This window comes from Sceloporus occidentalis, unplaced genomic scaffold, assembly GCF_023333645.1.
Source record: "Sceloporus occidentalis isolate IW3139 unplaced genomic scaffold, rSceOcc1.0.p SCAF_8, whole genome shotgun sequence".
NCBI lineage: Eukaryota > Metazoa > Chordata > Lepidosauria > Squamata > Phrynosomatidae > Sceloporus > Sceloporus occidentalis.
The window spans coordinates 8,195,329-8,216,550 of record NW_028316988.1 but is presented as its reverse complement, the minus strand read 5'-3'; the positions used below and the strand labels follow the sequence as shown (position 1 = coordinate 8,216,550).

General features: G+C 46.5%; 1 protein-coding gene across 1 annotated transcript; it reads right to left on the bottom strand.

The window, feature by feature from the left end:
• Positions 1 to 3,816: 3,816 nt before the first annotated feature.
• Positions 3,817 to 19,727, bottom strand: LOC149307767 (prolyl 3-hydroxylase 1-like). Its single transcript, XM_089536808.1, has 15 exons — positions 19,209 to 19,727; positions 16,596 to 16,748; positions 15,649 to 15,838; positions 15,167 to 15,298; positions 12,688 to 12,827; positions 11,870 to 11,959; positions 10,924 to 10,976; positions 10,381 to 10,502; positions 10,129 to 10,256; positions 9,329 to 9,424; positions 9,014 to 9,164; positions 8,253 to 8,370; positions 7,633 to 7,708; positions 7,256 to 7,396; positions 3,817 to 4,910 (listed from the first exon to the last, which is right to left on the bottom strand). Exons 1-15 carry the CDS (start codon positions 19,725 to 19,727, stop codon positions 4,758 to 4,760), a joined length of 2,262 nt encoding a protein of 753 aa, XP_089392934.1. The 3' UTR covers positions 3,817 to 4,757.
• Positions 19,728 to 21,222: the final 1,495 nt, after the last annotated feature.

Below are 21,222 nucleotides of genomic sequence, written 5' to 3'. Positions count from 1 at the left end.
CAAGCATGGCTCCACCTGTCCTTGCTGTCTACCACCGCCAACTCTTTTCTGACTTATGGCAACCCCAAGTCATACCTCTCCTTGGCAGGTCTCTTCAGAGGAGGCACAGTTAGGATGCCCACCTGCCCACTCTCCTCTTGGTTGCAAGGCACCCAGAAGCAAAGCTCAGGTGGGTGCATCTATTCTTGCTGTCTACCTTCAAGTCTATTTTGACTTGTGCCAACCCTACGGCGAACCTATCACAGGGTTTTCTTTGGCAGGTTTCTTCAGAGGGAGGGTTGGCATTGCCATTCTCTGAGGCTGAGAGTGTGTGACCTGCCCACCTTTCTCTTGGTTGCAAGGCAGAACTTATGGCAACCCTATGATGAACCTAAGCCAGAAGCAGAGCCCTGATGGGCGCATCGATTATTGCTGTCTACTTTTAAGTCTTTTTCAACTTATGGCAGCCTGAAGTATGACAGGTTTATTCTTGGCATGTTTCTTTAGAGGGAGGTTGGCATTGCCATCCTCTGAGGCTGAGACAATGGGACTTGTCCACTCTTCTCTTGGTTGCAAGGCACCCAGAAGCAAAGCCCAGACGGACGTATCTCTTGTTCTTGCCTGCCTTCAAGTCTTTTGGCCTTCTTCATCTTCCCCTCATTTCCATGTACCTTTTCCTTCTATACATTCATACCTTCCATACATTCGTCTCAACCATCTCAACCAAGAACAACAACAACATCTGGACAAAATGTAGGTCTGTGGCTCTAACCTGGTCTTATTTTTCAGTTTCTCCAGTAGGATTGTGAACACCTTTGCTGAAGATGCCAGCGAAGCTTTGAAAGCTTGCATGGTGAATTTGGCACATTGTGTTCGGTCCGACAAAGGTTGCGCTGTTTTGTGGATTCTGGATACCATTTCCTTTTGCAAACTTGACCACACGTGTCCCGGTTTTGTGCCCATGTCATATTGGAGGGCATGCTGTGCCATGGCTATAGCGATTTCCTCCGAGGCAACCATTTGCAAACCGCTTTAGGCAGGAATGCGCCAGGCATGCTTTGAGCCCTGGCTTCCTTCCAGAGGGTCCCCCTTTGCGCACTGTACACTTTGTTTTCACCAAAATGCAAAAAAGGCGAAGGAGGAGGGAGCATTCTTTCTGGACAATTTGAACACACATTTGCAAAAGGGGGGAAGATTCAAATGCAACCAGAGAAAGAGAAGCCAAACACTCAGAGTACCATCCTGTCCTCTCAATGGCTTGTTTTGTTGACAAACGGAGCCCACCCGGATTCCAGCGCAAATGCCAGGCGGCCCCCGCAAAACAGCAGGCCACAAAGCCAGCGAAGAAGGAGACTGTAAAGGTTACCCGCATTAGCATGCAGCTCAGGCCTCTTTTGCAGACAAAGGGCAGGAGTTGAAGGAAGGGGGCAAAGTGTGGGGAGAGAGCAGGTTTCGGGTCAAGCCTTCCCAAATGCCCATTGTGGCCTGTGGCCCTGCAAAAGGAGGCCATGTCATATCGAAACATGCCATTTCTTAAACCATGTCATAGCTTAAAGTTTCCAACAGTCCCAAGGTTAAACAGTCGGCCTTCCACATTTGTGGCATTGACTTTTGCGGATTTGATCATTTGCACCTTTGATCAGTATGTTCTCTCCAGGAATCTCTGAAGTCCTCTGGCGCAAATCTGCCCAAAGTTGACCATAGAGATGTGTTGGGGAACCTAGACGTTCCTAGAGAAAACCCTTCTCTAGGCACTTGTAGGTCCTCCAGCGTGATTCTAGGATCAATGTCTGGCAGATGTTGGCCATAGAGTTGCACTGGAAGACCAGAACCAAAGTCCGCGGATGCTCAAGTCCTATTATATACAACGGCACAGTAAACTGGTGTCCCTTATATAAAATGGCAAAATCAAGGATTGCTTTTTGAATATTTTCAAGCAGTGGATGCTTGAATCAGTGGATAAAAACATCCGTGGATATGGAGGGCTGACTGTGTTCTTTTCAGTCCAGATAATAATGGTTTCTTCAGAAACTTCTCACCGTTGCCATCCTCGGTGTGGAACTTGCCCACTGTCACCCAGTGACCGTGCCAGGATTTGAACCCTGTTTTCCAGCTCTCTTTCTACATCATGATTCTGCAGACGGACACAGCTATCTCTGAATTGTACCACTATGGAAAGCACCAAGTTTAGCTGAATGGAGTGGACATCCATCAACCTCTTCAAGCATTTATATGCCTGTCCCTGGCTTCCACTCCACTATATGCATCTGAGGAAATGGACTTAAGTCTAGGAAAGCTCATGCTGCCAACTTCTTTATTTCAATGCGTCTCAAAGGTGCTACAAGATCTCCCTACATACCTATTCTCCAGAGTCCTAGTCCAGCACTCAAACCATTGCACTAAGGTCCAGGAGCCCTCTCCAGTTCCCAATCTGGCAACCCTATAGAGGGAACTATAGGATGCTAACCTCTGTCATATGTCCCTCTAATGTTTAAGTCGCATTGGATGGGAGACTTTTTTCCAGCTACAAAGCCTTTGAGTTGAACGATAGGTGATTGTCCAGTTTGCTCCTTTGCAAACAAAGAAGGGCAAAGGGACCGTGAGCGGATTGCTAATGAGGCAGGAAAGTTAAATATTTCCAGGAGGGAGGAGATGCGTCAGGTGAGGAGCGACGGAGAACTTACAGCCCAGGGCCAGGATGCCAAAAGCATTGGGCACTTTGGCTTCTTATCCTCCTATTGCCTATCATCTCCTCCTTTAAAATAAGAACGAACGTCAGCACAGAATCCCCTAGTGTCCTGGAAGCACTGACCCCGCTCTACTCGCTCAACCATCCAGCCTTTAGGGTAAGCCCAAATAGTGATGCCTACCTGAATTTTGTAAGTTCTTTGGCATCATTTCCCCTTGCTTCGCTATTGAGATCCTTTGCTGCATGCCCCTAAGTTTTACCCCCGACGGGTCATATCAAAATAGATAATTGTCGCCCCCAAAGCTGCCCTCGACTTATAGTCGAGTATATATGGTAAGAAGAGGGATGTATTTGAAGGGTTGTGCCATAGGTAATGGCGAGAGCTAGCGTGGTTTGGGCATTGGGACGATGACTCTGGCAGCGGCGGCGACCCCGTCGTGGGGTTTTCTTGGCAAGGTTTGTTCAGAGGAGGTTTGCCATGGCCATCCCCTGGGGCTGAGAGAGTGTGACATGCCCAGGGTCACCCATTGGGTTTCCACAGCCAAGCTGGGAATTGAACCCTGGTCTCCAAAGTTGTAGTCTGATGTTCGAACCACTGCACCATACTGGCTTATGTGCTTCCGCGTTTTCACCATGTTGACCACACTCTGATGTTTCTAGGGTCCCATTGTTTGACCTGTGAAATGCTGGAAGCATGAGAAGTAATAGGAAAGGGCTTCAGGATACCATTTGGCTCAGCCTTTCCACCAAATATCCCAACCTCTCTCTTTCCTTCAAGACCTTCCCTGACTTTTCTCTGCTTTTAAAAAGACTCCCCCCATAAAAAAAACCTGCTCAGTTCTCTTGCCAACATCTATTTCTCTTCTTTCTCTGTTCCTTTGTGGCACTGATCTTCCGCAACTCCCTTTCTTGCACAAAACTGCCTATTTTCTATCACGGCACCATAATTACGGCATTCCAGTCCTCCAAATATCCTTACTGCCTTGCTTTAAAACAACTGTTTATCAACAACAACCTTAAATATACCTTTGCTTTTGGTTGTCCGTGAATGTTATCCAACAAGGGGCAACTGCCGAACAGCCCTTGGCAAAACTAGGCTAACCTTTCCTTGGTTTCTCCAGTGATGCTTGGAATGAATAAAGTAAAGATACAAAAAGAGGGAACATTTTATTCAGCAACTGTGTAGGAAGGATCCTGGACAAAAGTGACATCCACCTTAATTTTGGGGGGGTACCATGGATCTCAGGGATGTGCACACTGGGCTAACCAATAGATACCTTTATTGGTTATGCTCTGAGACATGGATTGACCCATGGCCTCTCAATGAGATGTGTGAAATTTAGAACTCGGCTCTCGCGAGGCCAAAACAACATGCTTTACTGTTTCCCTATACTTGCATTCCACGAAGATGCCAGCCACAGATGCTGGCGAAACGTCAGGAATAAACTCTTCTAGACCATGGCCACATAGCCAGAAAAACCCACGGATGCGGGCCATGAAAGCCTTTGGCTTCACATTGCTATACTTGGGTTGGGAAATGATTCAAGTTGAACCGAAGCCCATTCCATGGGGATACTAGGTGCTGCCCCAACAAAGGCAGCGTAATAATATTTTTTGCAGTAATAATACTGAAGAGGAATTTGAGGTCTATTGACAAATGTAGGCTTCCAAACCATGAGATGCTTCTAACAATGTGGTTCTCCATGCTCTATATTTTGTGGACAGGCTCCCCCTTCACACCAATGGTTGCCCATGCGCCATCCTTGGAGATGCAGAACAACCAGGAAATCAGAGAGAAGTGGTGCAACTGGAAATATGTCCCCAGCACACAAAGGCACAAAGCCATTGAGTCCAAAGGAAATATATATATATATACACACACACACACACACACACACCTTGGGCACTAGGGGACTCTCAGTCTTGCTTGCCTGCCAAGCAAAGGACCCAGTCCACAGGCTGATCCCTCTTTCTGTGTTTCAGTTTCTTTCCTCTCCTGCAAGAGTGTCTGAAGTTCTGATGGTTCTGATGGTTCAAGAAGAGCCATTCCTTGGGCTCCATGGAGGGCGTAGTGCCAGGGCAAAGAGGGTTACAGTTCATCTTTCCCTAAACTAGGGCTCTCTCCAGCAGCTTTCGTTGGGCTTGGCGGTGGCCCTTCCGCCACCGGCGTCTGCTCCGGAGGCAGCTCCGTTTCTTCTGTATTGAAGAGCATCCTCACCAAGTCGTCTGCTTGGACCCTCTCCTGCAGAAAGTGAGAAAAGAAGAGACAGGCCTTTGCAATGCATGGGAGAGGTATTGCAGCATTGTATTCTTAAAAAGGGACCTAAAAGCTGCCAGTGTGTTCTCATCCCTCTTCCTCCTCTGCCTTATTTTATACAGAGCAATTCCAAAAAGGATGGTGCAAAAGTAAAGCTGCAGGCCTTTGGTTTTGGCACCATTCTCCATAGCCATAGATGTTTTATTCATGGATTCAACCATCCGCGGATTGAAAATATTCCCCCAAAATATACATTCCGAAAAGCAAACCTTGATTTTGCCATTTTATAGAAGGGACACTGTTTTATTATGCCATTGTATTTAATGGGACTTGAGCATCCCTAGATTTTGGTACTTATAGGCATTCCTGGAACCAAAACCCAACTGATACCACTGTAATCTCTCCAGGTCAGGATTTAAAGAGGCTTACCCATTAAAACAATTAAAAAGGAGTTCAGCGTACCAAAAGGTTCATATTAAAATGCAATTTAACCGGCTGTGCAATTCAAGCCAGTGTGGTGTAGTGGTTTGAGCATTGGACTATGATTCTGGAGACCTGGGTTTGAATCCTAGCTTGGCCATGGAAACCCATTGGGTGACCTTGGGCCAGTCACACTCTCTCAGCCTTAGAAGAAGGAAATGGCAGACCCCCTCTGAACAAATCTTGCCAAGAGAACCCTGTGTTGCCATAAGTGGGAAATGACTTGAAGGTACACAACAACAACAACAACAACAACAACAACAGTAAACAGAAAATCCATTTTGTTTGAGAAAAAGGTCTCTCCTGGGTCTAAAATGCCCTGCAAGATGGGAAATGTGACACAAATGATCCCCCATGCCCTCTTGAAGTCCTTTGGAGGGCAAAGCATTTTGATGCCCTAGTGCACCATGAGGTCCACAAAAAGACACCAAGGGCCATGTGAAAGACCCTGCAACAAGTAACAGTGATTTAGGGCCCATACAGACAGGCCAAAATAAAGCTGCTTCGGATCACTTTGGAGGTATGCTGTTTAAGTGATGCATGCATCCTAAGAGTTTGGAAGCCTCGCCAAAGCCAAGCTGCAGTACTTAGGACTGGAGCATGGCTTTGGCATGGCTCCCGGACTCTTAGGACGCATGCATCATTTAAACAGCATACCTCCAAAGTGATTCGAAGCAGCTTTATTTTGGCCTGTCTGTATAGGGCCTATGTTACTTTTCCAAGCTTAGTAACATTTTGGAGGCCTTTAGTTCTGCAAAAATAGGAATGCCGGGGCAGATGTTTTCCTACCCCGCAGTTTAAAAAGGCAATAAAGCAGAATTGCGTTCAGAAACAATTGGCAGGTTGTCCAGGTAATGCAATAACAACGTCCCCACTGTATATTACTTTCCAGAAACAGCAAAGCAACTCCTGCTATTAGGACAACAAAGCTGCATTGTTGAACTAGCGGCTGCAAATGTAAGAGCTGATGTTGCACAGAGATTTTCTATGTGGATGTTTTTAATTTGCTTTTTCTCATAGTAAGGGAGCCACATTTTCCTTTCCAGCTAACCGAAGGTGCAAGGGTTTGAATCTCATCCTCCAAGGGATGCCTTGTAAGCAGCATAAAGCAAATTATGTTTAGTTAGTCTCAAAGGTGCTACAAGATCTCTCTTTATACTATTCTACAGACTTAACACGGCTATATCTTTGAATTCTACTACCAATTCTACTATACCTTTGCATTCTATTTGTTGGGTTGTTGTGGCCTTTTAAGCTTCAACTTTGGCTTCAAGTAACTCCTAAGAACTTTCTGACTTTTGCTAGAGCTGCTGGACTTTGCTTATTTTCCTTCTCCTATCCTCCTTTCCATTTTGACCAATTCACAAATGGGTCAGATGGGCAGCAATTCATTTATTTATTATATGTACAGTATTCATATCCCACTTTCCTCCCAGATTTGGGATTCACAATTAAAAGGAACAATACAATTAAAAATATAGTGAACTCTTCATTTGATCACAGCATTGCATGAGAAGTCTTACCAAGTGAGATCAGATGCAGAAAGTCTGTGGAGAGGAGATTTCAGCCCAGGTTGCATCCACACTGCAGAAATAATCCACTTTGACACCGCTTTAACAGCCATGGCTCAATCTATGGTATACTGGGAACTGTAATTGGTTGTGGCAACACATCTCTCTTACAAAGAAGGCCAAATATCTCCCCGTTTGATACTGCTTGAATTGCCATGGCTCAATACAATGGAAGACCTCACAGCAATGAGCCAAGGTAGTTAAAGCGTTGTGAAACCAGGCTATTTCTGCAGTGTGGACAGACTCAGAGAGAGAGCGGTCCAGGAGCAAACTACTTACGCGCTCGCTGTGGCGCGGATCCAGCGTGAACCACAGAGCAATGGCACAGCGCTGGCCCTTGGTGACCGCTTTCACACCGTGTGGGTTTTCTGCGCCGGAGGAAAAACCCACCGCTCGCCCGCACTGGGGCTGGACTTCCGCCTGAAGACAAAACATGGTCGATGAGAGAAGAAGGTACCAAAATAAGGTGCTGGGCTGAATCAGGGATTGTTGGTCCAAGTTCACTTTTCTCCTTGCTTTAGGGGTGCAGGAGTGGCATTAAACCATTTTAAGGACTGAAACAGTTATAATTCAAAATAGAATATATTGAAATACAAACCGTTACCAGAGCATATATAGATACAATCCTTGCTCATAAACGGAAGCGATCCACTCACCGTGATTGTCGTGGCGTCCAGTTCGGTGAAATAAAAGGCGCCGCCTTCAAAATCCCCGTTTAAATAGAGGATGGCACTGGAATGAGATGTAAAAACAAGATGGCAGATCTTATTCAGTACTTTTTTTGTTCTCTGCTGGGAGATGAAATCTAGTAGAGCAAAGAAACCATCGGACTCATCTTTTCACACCATTAATCTGATCAAGGGAAGGTGCAATATTTCCAGGAATGTTGTCTGTCCACACTGCAGAAATTAATTCAGTTTGGCTTCCATGTTGCAATGCTATGGAATGCCAAGATTTGTAGCACTGTGAAACGTTTAGCCTTCTCTGTCGGAGCGATCTGGTGCCATAATCAACGACAACACCCCAAATTCCATAGCACTGGGCCATGGCAGTTAAAGTGGTGTCAAACTGGAATATTTCTGCAGTGTGGATGCAGCCTGTGGCAGTGGCTTACCCATGTCTGAAAAGCTCTTGAGACATTATGTTGACTGTTGAGAAGGACCAACAAGCAGAAGCCTTCGCAGACGCCATCACAGAAGCAAAGCAGCCAGGCCATTTTAGTGAGAGGTTTGCAAAAAAGAGTGTTTTTTACCCCTGCTTTTCCAACAGCCATTACCTATAATCCCGAAATGTGTACGCTGGAGGCTCCTTGACACACACCAGGGCTTCTGCATTCAGGATGCAATTGTCCACATGCACAGGATGGCTGGGGTCCACTCGGTCCTCTTGTTTATCTATGGGAAGAGACAGGCAGGAGCATGAGACTCTATCATGGTGAATCCATCCACCCATCCATGTATCCTTCCATCCATCCCTGAGTTTGCAACAAAGTACAACAACATCCAAAAACCCACAAAACAGTGATAGCTTTCTTTGACTGGTCAAAAGAAAGGTATCACTGTTTGGTGAAATTTGGATGTTATTGTACTTTGCTATATAGCAAAGATGTTCCTGAAAGTAAAAAGGTGTCGTTTTTGTCCACTTTCCGCTCGCTTTATTTTTGCATTATTGCTGTTTGGAGGAAACATTGTCTGAAACCCTCTCCAAATACACATTTGTGGGTTTTTTCTACTTTTAAATCCAGATTCTGAGCAGGATTTGTCTGGTGTGATAAGGTCCTATGACATGTTCTCCTTAGGGTCGCCATAAATTGGAAACAAAGCAATATGGTCACATTAGGAAGGAAGGAAGTGCCAGCCCCCAACATCAGATTGCTTAAGAAGCACTGTGACAGAGGACCATCAAGGGCACTGACCTTCTTGAGCATATAAGAAAACCAGAAATTGTTCCTTCTTTGCAAACTTGGTCCCACCAGGAACACCCCAAAGAAACCCACACGGTGCAGAGGATGTGCCAACATGCCAAGGAGACATTTACCTTCGATAGCAGTGCGGCACACCAGGTGGGAATAGGAGAAATACAGCGGGACGTCCAGGCGGAAGTAGGACTCCATCACCTGCCGGACCTTCTCTGTCACGTTGTAGTAGAGGTAGGCACCATGCATGGGCACTTTGCCCTCCTGTCCCAGCTGCAGAGGAAAGAAATACATAAGGGAGATTGTCCCACTTGGAGAGGTCACTCTAGCTGACTTCTCCCCAGAGAAACCAGGAGGACATACATGCTTTTCCTTCTCCAGGGTCTTCTGCCATTACAGATAATAGTCCCCAGTTCGCCATGATTTCAAGGGCTTACCTTAAGTGCTTTGTAGACTGTCACGCCATAAAAGGTTTCACTGGGTGTGTGGGGGGAGGTCTTCCCACGATAACCGTCTCCAGCAGAAGAAGCTGCCTGGGGAGGAGTAAGAAAGAGGTCTATATATGATACTTTCTGGTTGGGGTTGGCTCCCAGAAGCTATTCATCTCTGACCAAAGGAAAGGACAGCACCCCAAGGCTGTCTCTGTAGCTTCCCTCTGAATCATTGAATCCTCGAGTTGGAAGAGACCCCAAGGACCATCCATCCCAACTCCCTTCTGCCATGCAAGGAGATGCCGTCAAAGCCCTCCTGACAGATGGCCATCCAGCCTCTGCTTAAATATCTCCAAAGGAGACTCCAGCTGGAGATGTTAAACACTTCTGTTTCCGAGTTCATATCATGCACTCATAGGTTCTGGTGCCATCTTAGAACTGTGGAGGGTCCCATGGACCAATGGGTCCAACCTCCCCTGCAACGCATGGTCTCCAGCTAGAGTATCCCCAAGCTTTGTAGAAGACGTCCATAGAAGCTCATCTGCATCTCCTTCCAAGCAGCCTTTGCTGAAGGCGCCATGAACAAAAAGGACACTGGATTTCATGAGACAGCACACACTTGATTCTAGCTCTGGGACACAGTCTTCAGGAGCACAGGCCTCAAGTTCCATCTCTCATTGTCCCGAGAAACACACAAAAGGTGGCAAGGCTGTGAAAGACCGGTAGTGGACACCCTAATGGTGGAGCCATCCCAAACCCATGTGTCAATGGGGCCACAGTAAAAGGACCGGTGGGATGTTACTCACATTTGTTAGCCTCTGCAGCGCCCGACACTCTTCCTCAGAGAGGACGCCATCCACCACCACGCGCTGGGAGCCGTTGAGCAGTTTGGAGTTCATGGTGACACTGAGGCCGTCATAAACCAAAGGTCCTCCTACGGTGGTGGAAAAAATCAAGGGGTGACCAAGGTGCTTTGGGACTTCTCATCCAGGTGAGATACAAGATCTACAACAGAATGAACCCACTCTCCACTGTCACATTCCTCGACACCTTCTCACCTTCCCGAACAAGTTTGCTCATGTCTGACGACTCCTTTGTTTTCTCTTCCACCAGGGTCTCAATCTCCTTCATGAGGTTGCCAATCTCTTCTGAGATGCGGGCCGCCGTCTCACGCTCCACCCTGGAGAAAAGATGCAGAGACAAGTTGGCAACGTTGGAGACCAGAACTAGAGCATCTGGGAGAGAAGCCAGGGAAGAACCGAGTTCAGATCTCCACTCATCCCAGAGGTGAGGGACATCATGATGATGTCCATAAGGCACCACATCTTGGGGCATCCAAATGCTCTTTGTAAGATTTTAGCAGTGTGTGAAATGCATCTTGCAAGTCTCAGCTGTTAGTGACGTTAGTGAGGATAAGCTTGGAAATACTAGGGTTTTTTGAATGACATACAGTGGGCCCTTGGTATCTTGATGGGTTAACAAAATCCATGGATGTTCCATGGATTAATTGTATTAAATACAATTTGGCTCTGAGCTGAAAGGCAGACGAGGGAGAAGAACCAGAGGCACAAGCAAAGAAAAGTGATTCAAAGGACTCTCACTTCTGTTTCTCTCTCAGTCGCTTGGGAATCACCTCCGGAGGAGTCCATGTGTCCTTAAAGACAAGATTGTGGGGGTGGGAGAAAACTTAAATGCTGTAATGACATTTTTAGTGCCCCCCCTGAACCAACTTCCAGCCTACACACTATCAGCATTTAACACACTATCGAAGCATGGTTGCTGGTTGTCAGTGGGATTCTGGATGCTGCAATACTTTCAAGCTTTGGTCTTAACACACTATGAACATTTAACACACTATCAAAGCATGGTTGCTAGTTGTCTGGATGTTGTACCACTTCCAAACATTGGCCTTAACACACTATCAACACAGTATCGAAGCATAGTTGCTGGTTGTCTGGATGTTGTACCACTTCCAAGTTTGGGTCTTAACACAGTATCAACATTTATACTGGAAGCTTTCCAGGGCAGGGCTCTGCACTTTAATGCGCTCTCTACAGCTCTCCTTGTCAAGGTCGCCGTTCCTTAAAAAAGCCCAAAATGTCACATTTCTTGCAAAACATTACAGATGTCTCTGCTGAATGCAGAGGTAGGCAAATACTCAGGTATTCCCAGACGGTCATTTCCAATGTCCTGCTAATTCCCCTATTTGTGTGCAGGGCTTTTCCTTCCCATCCTAAAAGATACAAATGCTCCTCCCATGGCTTAGTAGTAAGAGCCCAAAACTAAAATCTGATGGGATGTTTGGTCCACATGTCTTTGCCACCCTCTATGAATTTAGCCTTTAGTTTTTTGGGCTCTGTGGCCACGTTCTAGAAGAGTTTATTCCTGACGTTGATTCATTCTCTGAAGATGCTAGTGAAATTTGAGGAATAAACTCTTTTAGAACATGGCCACATAGCCCTAAAAACCCACAAAAGACTATGGATGCCGGCCATGAAAGCCTTCGACTTCACGATTCAGCCTTTGCCCCCCCATTCCCTGGCTCACCGGGTCCACGAAGGGGATCCCAAAGACGTCGTAGGCGAAAAAGAGCAGCTCCTTCTCCAGAAGGCTGCGCCTCCGGTAGATCTGGACGTTCTGAGAAGGTGCAAGAAGATAACAGGTGAGTTGAGTGGTCAAGTCAAACCAATTGGCTCAAATAGCGGCCAGGAAACATGGACAGAAGCAGAGGGCAATCCTCTGTTGGTGATCTGGTAAGCTTTAGGTGCATTTCTTTTGCTATGAATGAAACACAGACCCCTCTGAAAAGAGCCCAACCCATTCAAGTTTCATTGCCAAAGAAACATCTGCCTAGGGATTTACACAATATCTGAAGCCCATTTACACATACATGTTGAATCCTGTGCCTCAATCATTCATGCATAGGTGAATGCAATATCTATGGCACTTACTAACATAAGATGCAGTGACGCTAAGTAACTCTGATGCCTTTATGGGTGGGCCAGTGTGACATAGTAGTTTGAGTGTTGGACTATGACTCTGGAGACCAGGGTTCAATTCCCTGTTTGGCCATGACCTTAGACAAGTCATATGCTCTCAGCTTCAGAAGATGGCGATGGTAAACCTCCTCCGAACAAACCTTGCCAAGAAAACCTTATAAGTCGCCATCAGTTGGAAATGACTCGAAGGCAACAATAACTGCAGAATCACAGAATCCTAAAGTTGGAAGAGACCCCAAGGTCCATCATCCTGTCCAACCCTCTGCCATGCAGGAATACAGAATCAAAGCACCAGCAGTCACTGGAACAAACAGTCTTCTTGACCGAAGGGGAAAAGTCAGAACACCTTCAAGAGGCAATACTCACCTCTCTGGGCTGTATATCCTTGGCCAGGTTCTCTCCAAGCACAGCTGTGTAGTAAGCCAGGTTCTGGTTCATGACTTCGTCGTTCGGGAAGAAGAGTAAAAATGTCCTGGCGCACTCAATAGCCTTTTTGTAGTCGCCGCCTGGAAAGGAGGGAACATCGGGTCAAGCGCATGATGGAAACAGGAGTGTGAGCACCAACGTGCTTTTTGTGGTTGCTGCGTGCCTTTAGGTCATCTGCAACTTATGGCAACCCAAAAGCAAGGCTGAGAATATGTGACTTGCCCAAGATCACCCAGTGGGTTTCCAGCTCTGAATGTAGAATTGAGCTCTTTGACAGAGAAGGCTAAACATCTCACAAAACATCTACAAATCCCAGCAAATCCATAGCATTGAGCCATGCCGGTTAAAGCTGTGCCAAACTGCATTATTATTTCTGCAGTTCAGATTAGACCCTAGCCACAAATAGCATGCTTTGGCCAATGCTTAGGTCCAGAATTTGCATTTGCTGCACCATTCCCCATCAGCTTTAGACAAACATTTTTATTTCTGGCACATGAGGAAGGAAAGGATGCCCCCTACAGGGAAAAATACACCACAAAATAGTCTAAATTGGGGTTGTGATGCCCCTTTTTCACATTAGGCAATTGTAGCACTTTGATACCACTTTAACCGCCATGGATCCATCTTAAGGGATTTTGTAGTTTTGTGAGCTATTCAGAATTCTCAGGCGGAGAGCCCTGGTGCCTCGCCAAACTACAAATCCCATTCAAATCAGATGTGGCCACGGCAGTTTAAAAGTAGCATCAAAGTGCTACAACTGTATAGTCTGAAATGGAGCAAGTTTGGGGTGGAACCACTGCCTCCTGTATCCCATCTTGAATTGCATGATGCTGGACCCAGATTTGACAAGGCATGTCTTCCTTTTGGGGGGTAATGACAACCTAGCAATTTGATTGTTATTTTTAGCTAACAACATGTTACACCACCATTTTTGTGCATATACAAAAAGCCATCATGATGTAGTGGTGGGATGACATTGGACTATGACTCTGGAGCATTGGACTGCGATTACAACTCTGGAGACCAGGGTTTGAATCCTGCTCAGCCATGGAAACTCACTGGGTGATCTTGGGCAAGTCACATACTCTCAGCCTAAGAAAATCCTATGATCTTAGGATAGCCATAAATCAGAAACAACTTGAAGGCGCACAGCAGCCACAAATACCACCCTGAGCCACAAATACCACACCCAGATGCCAACTCTCTTGCCACATTTTCTCTGGGAGCACCATTTCAGGACCTTATATTACCCAACTACAGAGGTTCATTCAATGGTTCCTATTCTAATGTAATCTATGCCAGTACCTCTCTGGCTATCCAATTTGAGGGACCAGGGACTGGTACAATATTTGTATCCACTGGATATAACGGTTTCTTTCCTTCCTTCCTGGCTCATGGACCTGATGATGGGATTGCCATTTCTGAGTAGCACTGGTCTACAATGCCCTCTGCCAACCTTGCCCTTCCGTGGGCAATGCAGATCACACAGGGTCAATGCAAAACGGACACAGATTTGACACTGGTTATTGCAAAATCCCAAAGAGGACACCATCACTGACCTTCAGGTAGCAGTTGAGGAGTAAAGAAACTTCAAAAGGCGATGGGGCAGAATAGAAAGAGAGAGAAAGACAGCTGAGTTGCAACACAGAGATAAGCTCCTTCTCAACCCAGAAGACTAAGCTGGGGTAAAGGATGCTTAACAGACTTACATGGGTTCACTGGTTTATGTAGTAGCAGAATATTCATGTTACCAGTTTGGGGAAATGCAAGTGTTAGGAAAGCAAGCGCCATTCATATAGTCATTACTGTCTGCATTTCATTCCCTTCTAAGTTGTCAACTATCCCACCCCCAAACTTGTATTGTGGTTCATTCTGTAACCCGCCTTGATTCCCTCTGGAAAAGGCAGGATATAAATAAGAATTATTATTATTATTATTACGCTGCATCTTCTCTCTTGCAAGGCTGGAGGTTGCGCTCCAGCAATGTTGGGGATGACATTGTGGTCCTTCCTCAGGCACTCTGTTCTCTTACAGAAATGTGGTTACATGGTGCATGTAATACCCAGCCATGGGCAGAAACCTGGATGAGTGGCAACTCACCAGAGTGGCAAGGGCATGCCATGGCAAGGCAGGGAAGAGCCTGCAGCACTCAACATCCTTGGATCTAATGCAGGATGGAGAATGCCCACCTCTGCATCCCTTATCCCCTTTACCCCCTTAACATTTTGCAAAGACTATCCTACTTTTTAGCAGCCAAAGCCCTCCCATTCCTATTGTCAGCATTTGTATGATCTCCTCTTCAAACTGCGGCAAACATTCCCTTGCAGCCATTTGGCTGCATTTGGTTGACTCTTGGAGATGGAAACCTCCTCCGCTCTGGAGCAAACCCTTTTCTCCATCCCACATGCTTCCAACTTACTGTTGTAGTATGCAAACTGAAGGTAGTTGAAATGCGACGGAAGGAAGTCCTCGAGGGGCTTGTTGCGACCGGGCTGGGACGCCAGCTCCGTGGTGCAACCTTGCTTGCAACTCAGCACCTGCATGTAATGGTCTGTCAAAGCAAAAGGGATGAGAGATAGAGGCTAAACCCCAGATTTTATTATAGGCAAGTCAGAGCTAGGGCCTCATAGGCCACATAGTCTAATATCATGATGAAAGGAACGTACAGGATTGAATTTAGGTTACTGTAATGCAATATATACTCCAAACCTTCCTATACAAGCTGAAAGGGGCGAACCAACCACCTTAAACAAATTGCAAACTGGAAGCATCCAAAATAACATATGGCAATATTTAAAGTAAGAGATTGCAGTGGGCATAGTGTATGTATACTCTAATGTGTGTGTAGGTACACTCTTTTAAATTCCCTTCGCAGGGCCCAGTTGGCACCGTGGCGCTCACCAATAATCGCCTGGTAAAGGTCGGCGGTGTACTCCAGGTAGTTGTAGCCTTCGTAGTCGTACGGTCCTTCGCAAAGGGCCCGGCACTCGGCGTCCGCCACCCAGTAAGCTTCCAGCGCCTTTTCCAGGTGCAAGACGGCCGCCTGCGGCTTCTCCTCTGTGTAAAAGCTCACTCCTAGGTGGAATTCTTGCTATGAGAAAGGACAAGAGAGCATGCACAGTTGGCACCTGTGGCTAGAGGCACAAGTGTGCAAGGAGAACCAGTGACAATGTTGTAAGCAAGCCATGGGATACAGAGCTTGGAAAAGTTACTTCTGTGCTGCATTCCCTTGAACTACGGTTCCCAATATAGCTGGAAACAAGAGATTGAGGATTAAGTCAGGATACTGTGTGGAGTGGAGCAGGACTGTCTAACAGAGAATTCAAAGTACAGTGGGCCCTTGGTGTCCGCTGGGGTTTGGTTCCAGGACTCCCCATGGATGCCCAAATTCACGTATGTTCCAGTCCCATATATATTTATATAAGGGGCATCAAACGGTGTCCCTTATATAAAATGGCAAAATCAATGTTTGCTTTTCTGATTTGTGTGTGAACATTTTCAAGCTGTGGATGTTTGGATCGGTGGGTGCAGAATGTGTGGATTCAAAGGGCTGTCTGTACCTCACCAAACTACAACTCCCAGGATTCCACTGCATGGAGCCATGGCAGCTAAAGTGGCACCCGGCGACATTAATTCTGCAGCGCAGATTAGACCCTAGTTGGTTCATTTCACAATTCTGGATTAAATATATATATGAAACGCTGAAGCATGTTGAACTATTATGTGAGGCAGGAGCTTATATCTAATCTGTCCATGCCATTTCTGCCCCAGGTACTAAATTTTCTGTTGAGGAATTAATGCCAGATACACCCGTACACACAAAATAGATGCGCGATAGGTAAGCGCACCATGTGCGGCTTGGCTTCCAAGTCCACGAAGTCGGAGTCTTTGACGCCCGCCATCATCTGGTAATACTCCAGGTTCTGCCTCATCTCCATGTGGTCAGGATTGGCCACGAAGAAGGTGTGGGCGGCCGCCACGGCTTTGTCCAGTTTGTTGATCTGGAGAAAGAAAGAGGAAAGCAATGAGAACGTAAGAGAGATTCTGCAAGATCGGATCTTAGGAAGTAGCAATGCAACCAGAGAAGATGGAGACCGAGGATTAAATCGGTGTAACCCTCTAGTATACAAAGGTGCCCAAGGTACCTTCAGAATGGTAGTTTAAAGGGTATGAAATGTGAATGTATTTTATTCTGTGTATTAAATGCTTTAATAATAATAATAATAATGGTAGTTTAAGGGAGCGGGTGAGAGATCTCCAAGCTGAGAATTTGAACTCCCTTCCCAAACTACAAATCCCAGGATTGCCTTTGAGCTGGAAGCCAAGCTCAATATAAAATACTGTATATAAAGTTCATACAATGTAAAATAAATCCCATTATCTCCTTGGGATGCAAAACACTGTATATTTTCCCTTTCTGAACAGTGTGTGTGTATATATGTACACCAAGCAACCACAACAGAGCAGGTTGACCGATCACAAAGAGTGCGTCTACACTGCAGTTTGACACCGCTTTAACTGCAAGGTCTTCGTCATACAGAGTGCTGGGATGTGTAGTTTTGTGAGGCACCAGCATGCTTTTGGCTAAAGACCTACAAACTACAAATCTTAGGATTCCATAGAAGAGAATGACAGCACTAAAAGTGGTGTCAAACTGCATCATTTCTTCAGTGCAGACGTACCCAAAGACACAAGGAATGCACAAGGAATGCAGCCACTTAGTGGAGGAGCAAAGTTTTAATTGATGGAGAACTAGAGGCAAAAAGTCTAAAGCAGAGAATTCGAAGTATATTTAAGGGGGGAAATGAAAGGCCTAAAAGCATGGCAACCATGATTCCTACATCATCAGGAATTTAGAGGCAATATGTTATATTTTTTGCATTGCGGGGATTGAGATTTGGACAGCTGCAGGGTCCCAAATCTGGATTTACCTTCCCACAAGAGCAGTTGCTCATAAGCAATGTGAGAAAAGTAAAACAAGTGCAAGAAGTGACTACTTTTAAGCATCAGTGCAAACAACAACAATGCGCTATTGCATGCTAAACAAAACATAGAAAAGGTGGCAGAGCAGTTTGAGCATTGGGCTAGGACTCTGGAGTCCTGGGTTCGAAACCTGGATTGGGCATGGAAACCACAATGTCTTTTATCAAAGAGAATTACAACTTGTCAATATATATATATATATATATATATATATGATATTTAATATAACATGTACATATTATATATATAATAGTGTATATATTATATATATTTAATATAATATGTACATATTAAATATATATATATATATATATACATATTATATTATAGTGTGTATATATATTTATAATACATATATACTTAATATATATATATATTTAATATAATATGTACATATTAAATATATATATATATTGTAATATAGTGTATATATATATTATATATAAAATAATACATATATTTAATATATATGATATATATATATATATATACTATATTATAATATATATATTTTAATATATACATATTATAATATATATATATATATGTTATATATATTATAAATAAAATATGTTTTATATATATATATATATATATATATTTCCCATTCATCTTAAAGACCCGGGATCAAAATACATTATCACTATTATGTGCAACTGTTCTGTCCCGAAACTTTCTCCTTCCCATATATATCTATCTTTCTCTTGTTTGTCCATGATTTGCAAAATGTCGGTTGTTCCGATTACACTTAAAGATCCTCGAGAGCATTTTTACTCCACTTTCATAGCTTGCCCTATATACTCCATCATCCATAATGCGCAGCGCATGGGTCTGGCCAGAAGGATGGAAAGAAGAGAGCCGGACTCTTCCCACATTGGCTTTTCTGGTTTTGTCATTCTGAAGCCATCATCCTTCTCTTCTTCTCCTCCATTGGATTTGGTGCAGCCCCTTGTTTGATACGTGGCACCCAAGAAGGAAGCCCCTCCTAAGGAAGGAGTCAGAAGAAGAGAGGGAAGGAAGAAGAGGAGAGATGGAAGGAAAAGGGGAGGAGGGAGAGGCTTTCCTAGAGGATGGAAGGAACATGTGGCAGGGAAAAAGGAGGAGGGAGATCTCCAGCCCAAAGTCATCTTTGCAGGGCTGGAAGCAGAGGCATAGGAGGCCTTTATGCCCATACTCCCATCTATTGGAGAAGGTTTCCAACCTTCTCTGGCTGGGAAAGGGATGATGCTTCTCCAGCTGCAGAGACTGCTCTGTCTGTCATAAGTTATGATGACCCCAAATGTATTCCTTGAGCAATCCTAGCACCCCAAAGCAATGCAATGCCACTCTGGCCATTCAAGCCTTGCAGATTAGATCCTTTTAACTGACAAATCCCAGGATCGCAAAGCAATGGGGCCCTGGCCATTAAAGCGGTTCCAAAGCGCATTAATCCTGCAGTGCGGATCAGACCGCAGGCGTTTCCTCGGACCAAAGCCCACCTTGAAGTAAGCCACTTGGAGGTAGTTGTAAGGGCTGCGCTTGCGGAACTCCAGCTCGGCCTCCTCTCCCAGCTGGAAGCGGGAGCTGTCTGGGGGCAAGCAGCGCCGGAGGCAGGCGGCCCTCCGGAGCAGCCCTCGGAAGAAGAGCAGGTCCTCCACCGGGCGCCTCTGGGGCCCAGCAGCAGAAGCATCCGGCCAAGGAGAGCCCTGGCTCTGGAGCCCATCGTCGGCAGAGCAGCTCTGCCGGCAGAGGACCAGCCTCTCCCGGTGGGCTTCCCTGGCCCGGAGCGCCTTCTCCATCTGGAGGATGACGGCGGGCCAGTCCCCGCGGGAGTAAGCCTCCGCTCCGGCCGACAGCAGAGCATCCGCCGGCAGAGGCAAGGAGGAGGGAGCCTCGGCGGCAGAGCCTCCTCCCAGCAGCCAAGGAGAAAGGACCCAGAGCAGCCAGCGCAGCGCCATGGGACACAAGGGAGAAAGGCAGGCCCTGGACACGCCCACCTCCCCAGAAGCCACACCCATCTCCCTAGAAGCCACGACCCTCCATAGGAAACCGCGCCCCATATCACTAGAAGCCGCGCCCACTCGCTATGAAGCCACGCCCTATCTGCCTCGAAGCCATGCCCCATCTCCCTAGAAGCCACACCCCTCCCTATGAAGCTACGCCCCATCTCCCTAGAAGCCACGCCCCATCTCCCTATAAGCCACGCCCCTCCATATAAAGCAACGCCCCATCTCCCTAGAAGCCACACCCCTCCCTATGAAGCTACGCCCCATCTCCCTAGAAGCCACGCCTCACCTTCCTAGAAGCCACGCCCATTTTCATAGAAGCCACGCCCCTCCATATGAAACCGCGCCCCATATCACTAGAAGCCTCGCCCACTCGCTATGAAGCCACGCCCTATCTGCCTCGAAGCCATGCCCCATCTCCCTAGAAGCCACACCCCTCCCTATAAAGCCAAGCCCCATCTCCCTAGAAGCCACGCCCCTCCACAGCAAGCCACGCCTCACCTTCCTAAAAGCCACGCCCATTTTCCTAGAAGCCACGACCCTCCATATGAAACCGCGCCCCATATCACTAGAAGCCACGCCCACTCACTATAAAGCCACACCCTATCTCCCTCGAAGCCGTGCCCCTCCCTATGAACCCATGCCCCATTTCCCTAGAAGTCACACCCCTCCCTATAAAGCTACGCCCCATCTCCCCAGAAGCCACGCCCCATCTCCCTATAAGCCACGCCCCTCCATATAAAGCAACGCCCCATCTCCCCAGAAACCACGCCCCCCTCTATGAAACCACGCCCCAAATAACTCTTTCAGCACCAATCTGTTGGCAGAGCATCCCAGGAGTCAGGGATGGAGGACCAGAATGAATGCAGCAGAGAAAGAGATGCTCCTGGCCACGCCTGTCCCTGAAGCAACGCCCCATTTCCCTAGAAGCCACGCCCATCTCTATGAAGCCACGCCCCCGTGACTTTTTCAGCACCAATCTCTTGGCAGAACATCCCAAGAGCCAAGGATGCAGGAGCAAGAGGAGCCATGCTCCAGAATGGATGCGGCAGAGAAAGAGATGCTCCTGGCCACGCCCCTCCCTGAAGCCACGCCTCATCTCCCTAGAAGCCACGCCCATCTCTATGAAGCCACGCCCCAGTGACTTTCCGCACCAAACTGTTGGCAGAGCAGTTTGGAAGCAGCTACACTTTCCTTTTTTTCCTGTTTAGCCTACCTCACAGGGGCGTTGTGAGGCTCATAATATCAAGGGCCACGTAGTTTGGAAACTTAATGTTTAATTGCGAAACCCGGAAACCCGCCGAGGGTCGGTTCACTCTATAATGTTCGCACTTCTACGTGCTGCTTGACGAGTTCCGTTATTTCACCCTTCTGTTTGGCGAAGGTGGAAGAGGCTGCCACGCCCACAGAATGTTCACATGCCCCGCCTGCCTCCTCGGTGATTGGTCCATCTTCCTCGCATCCTCATTGGCCAACGGAGAGCTCCTCCCTCGCTGACTGTAAGCCA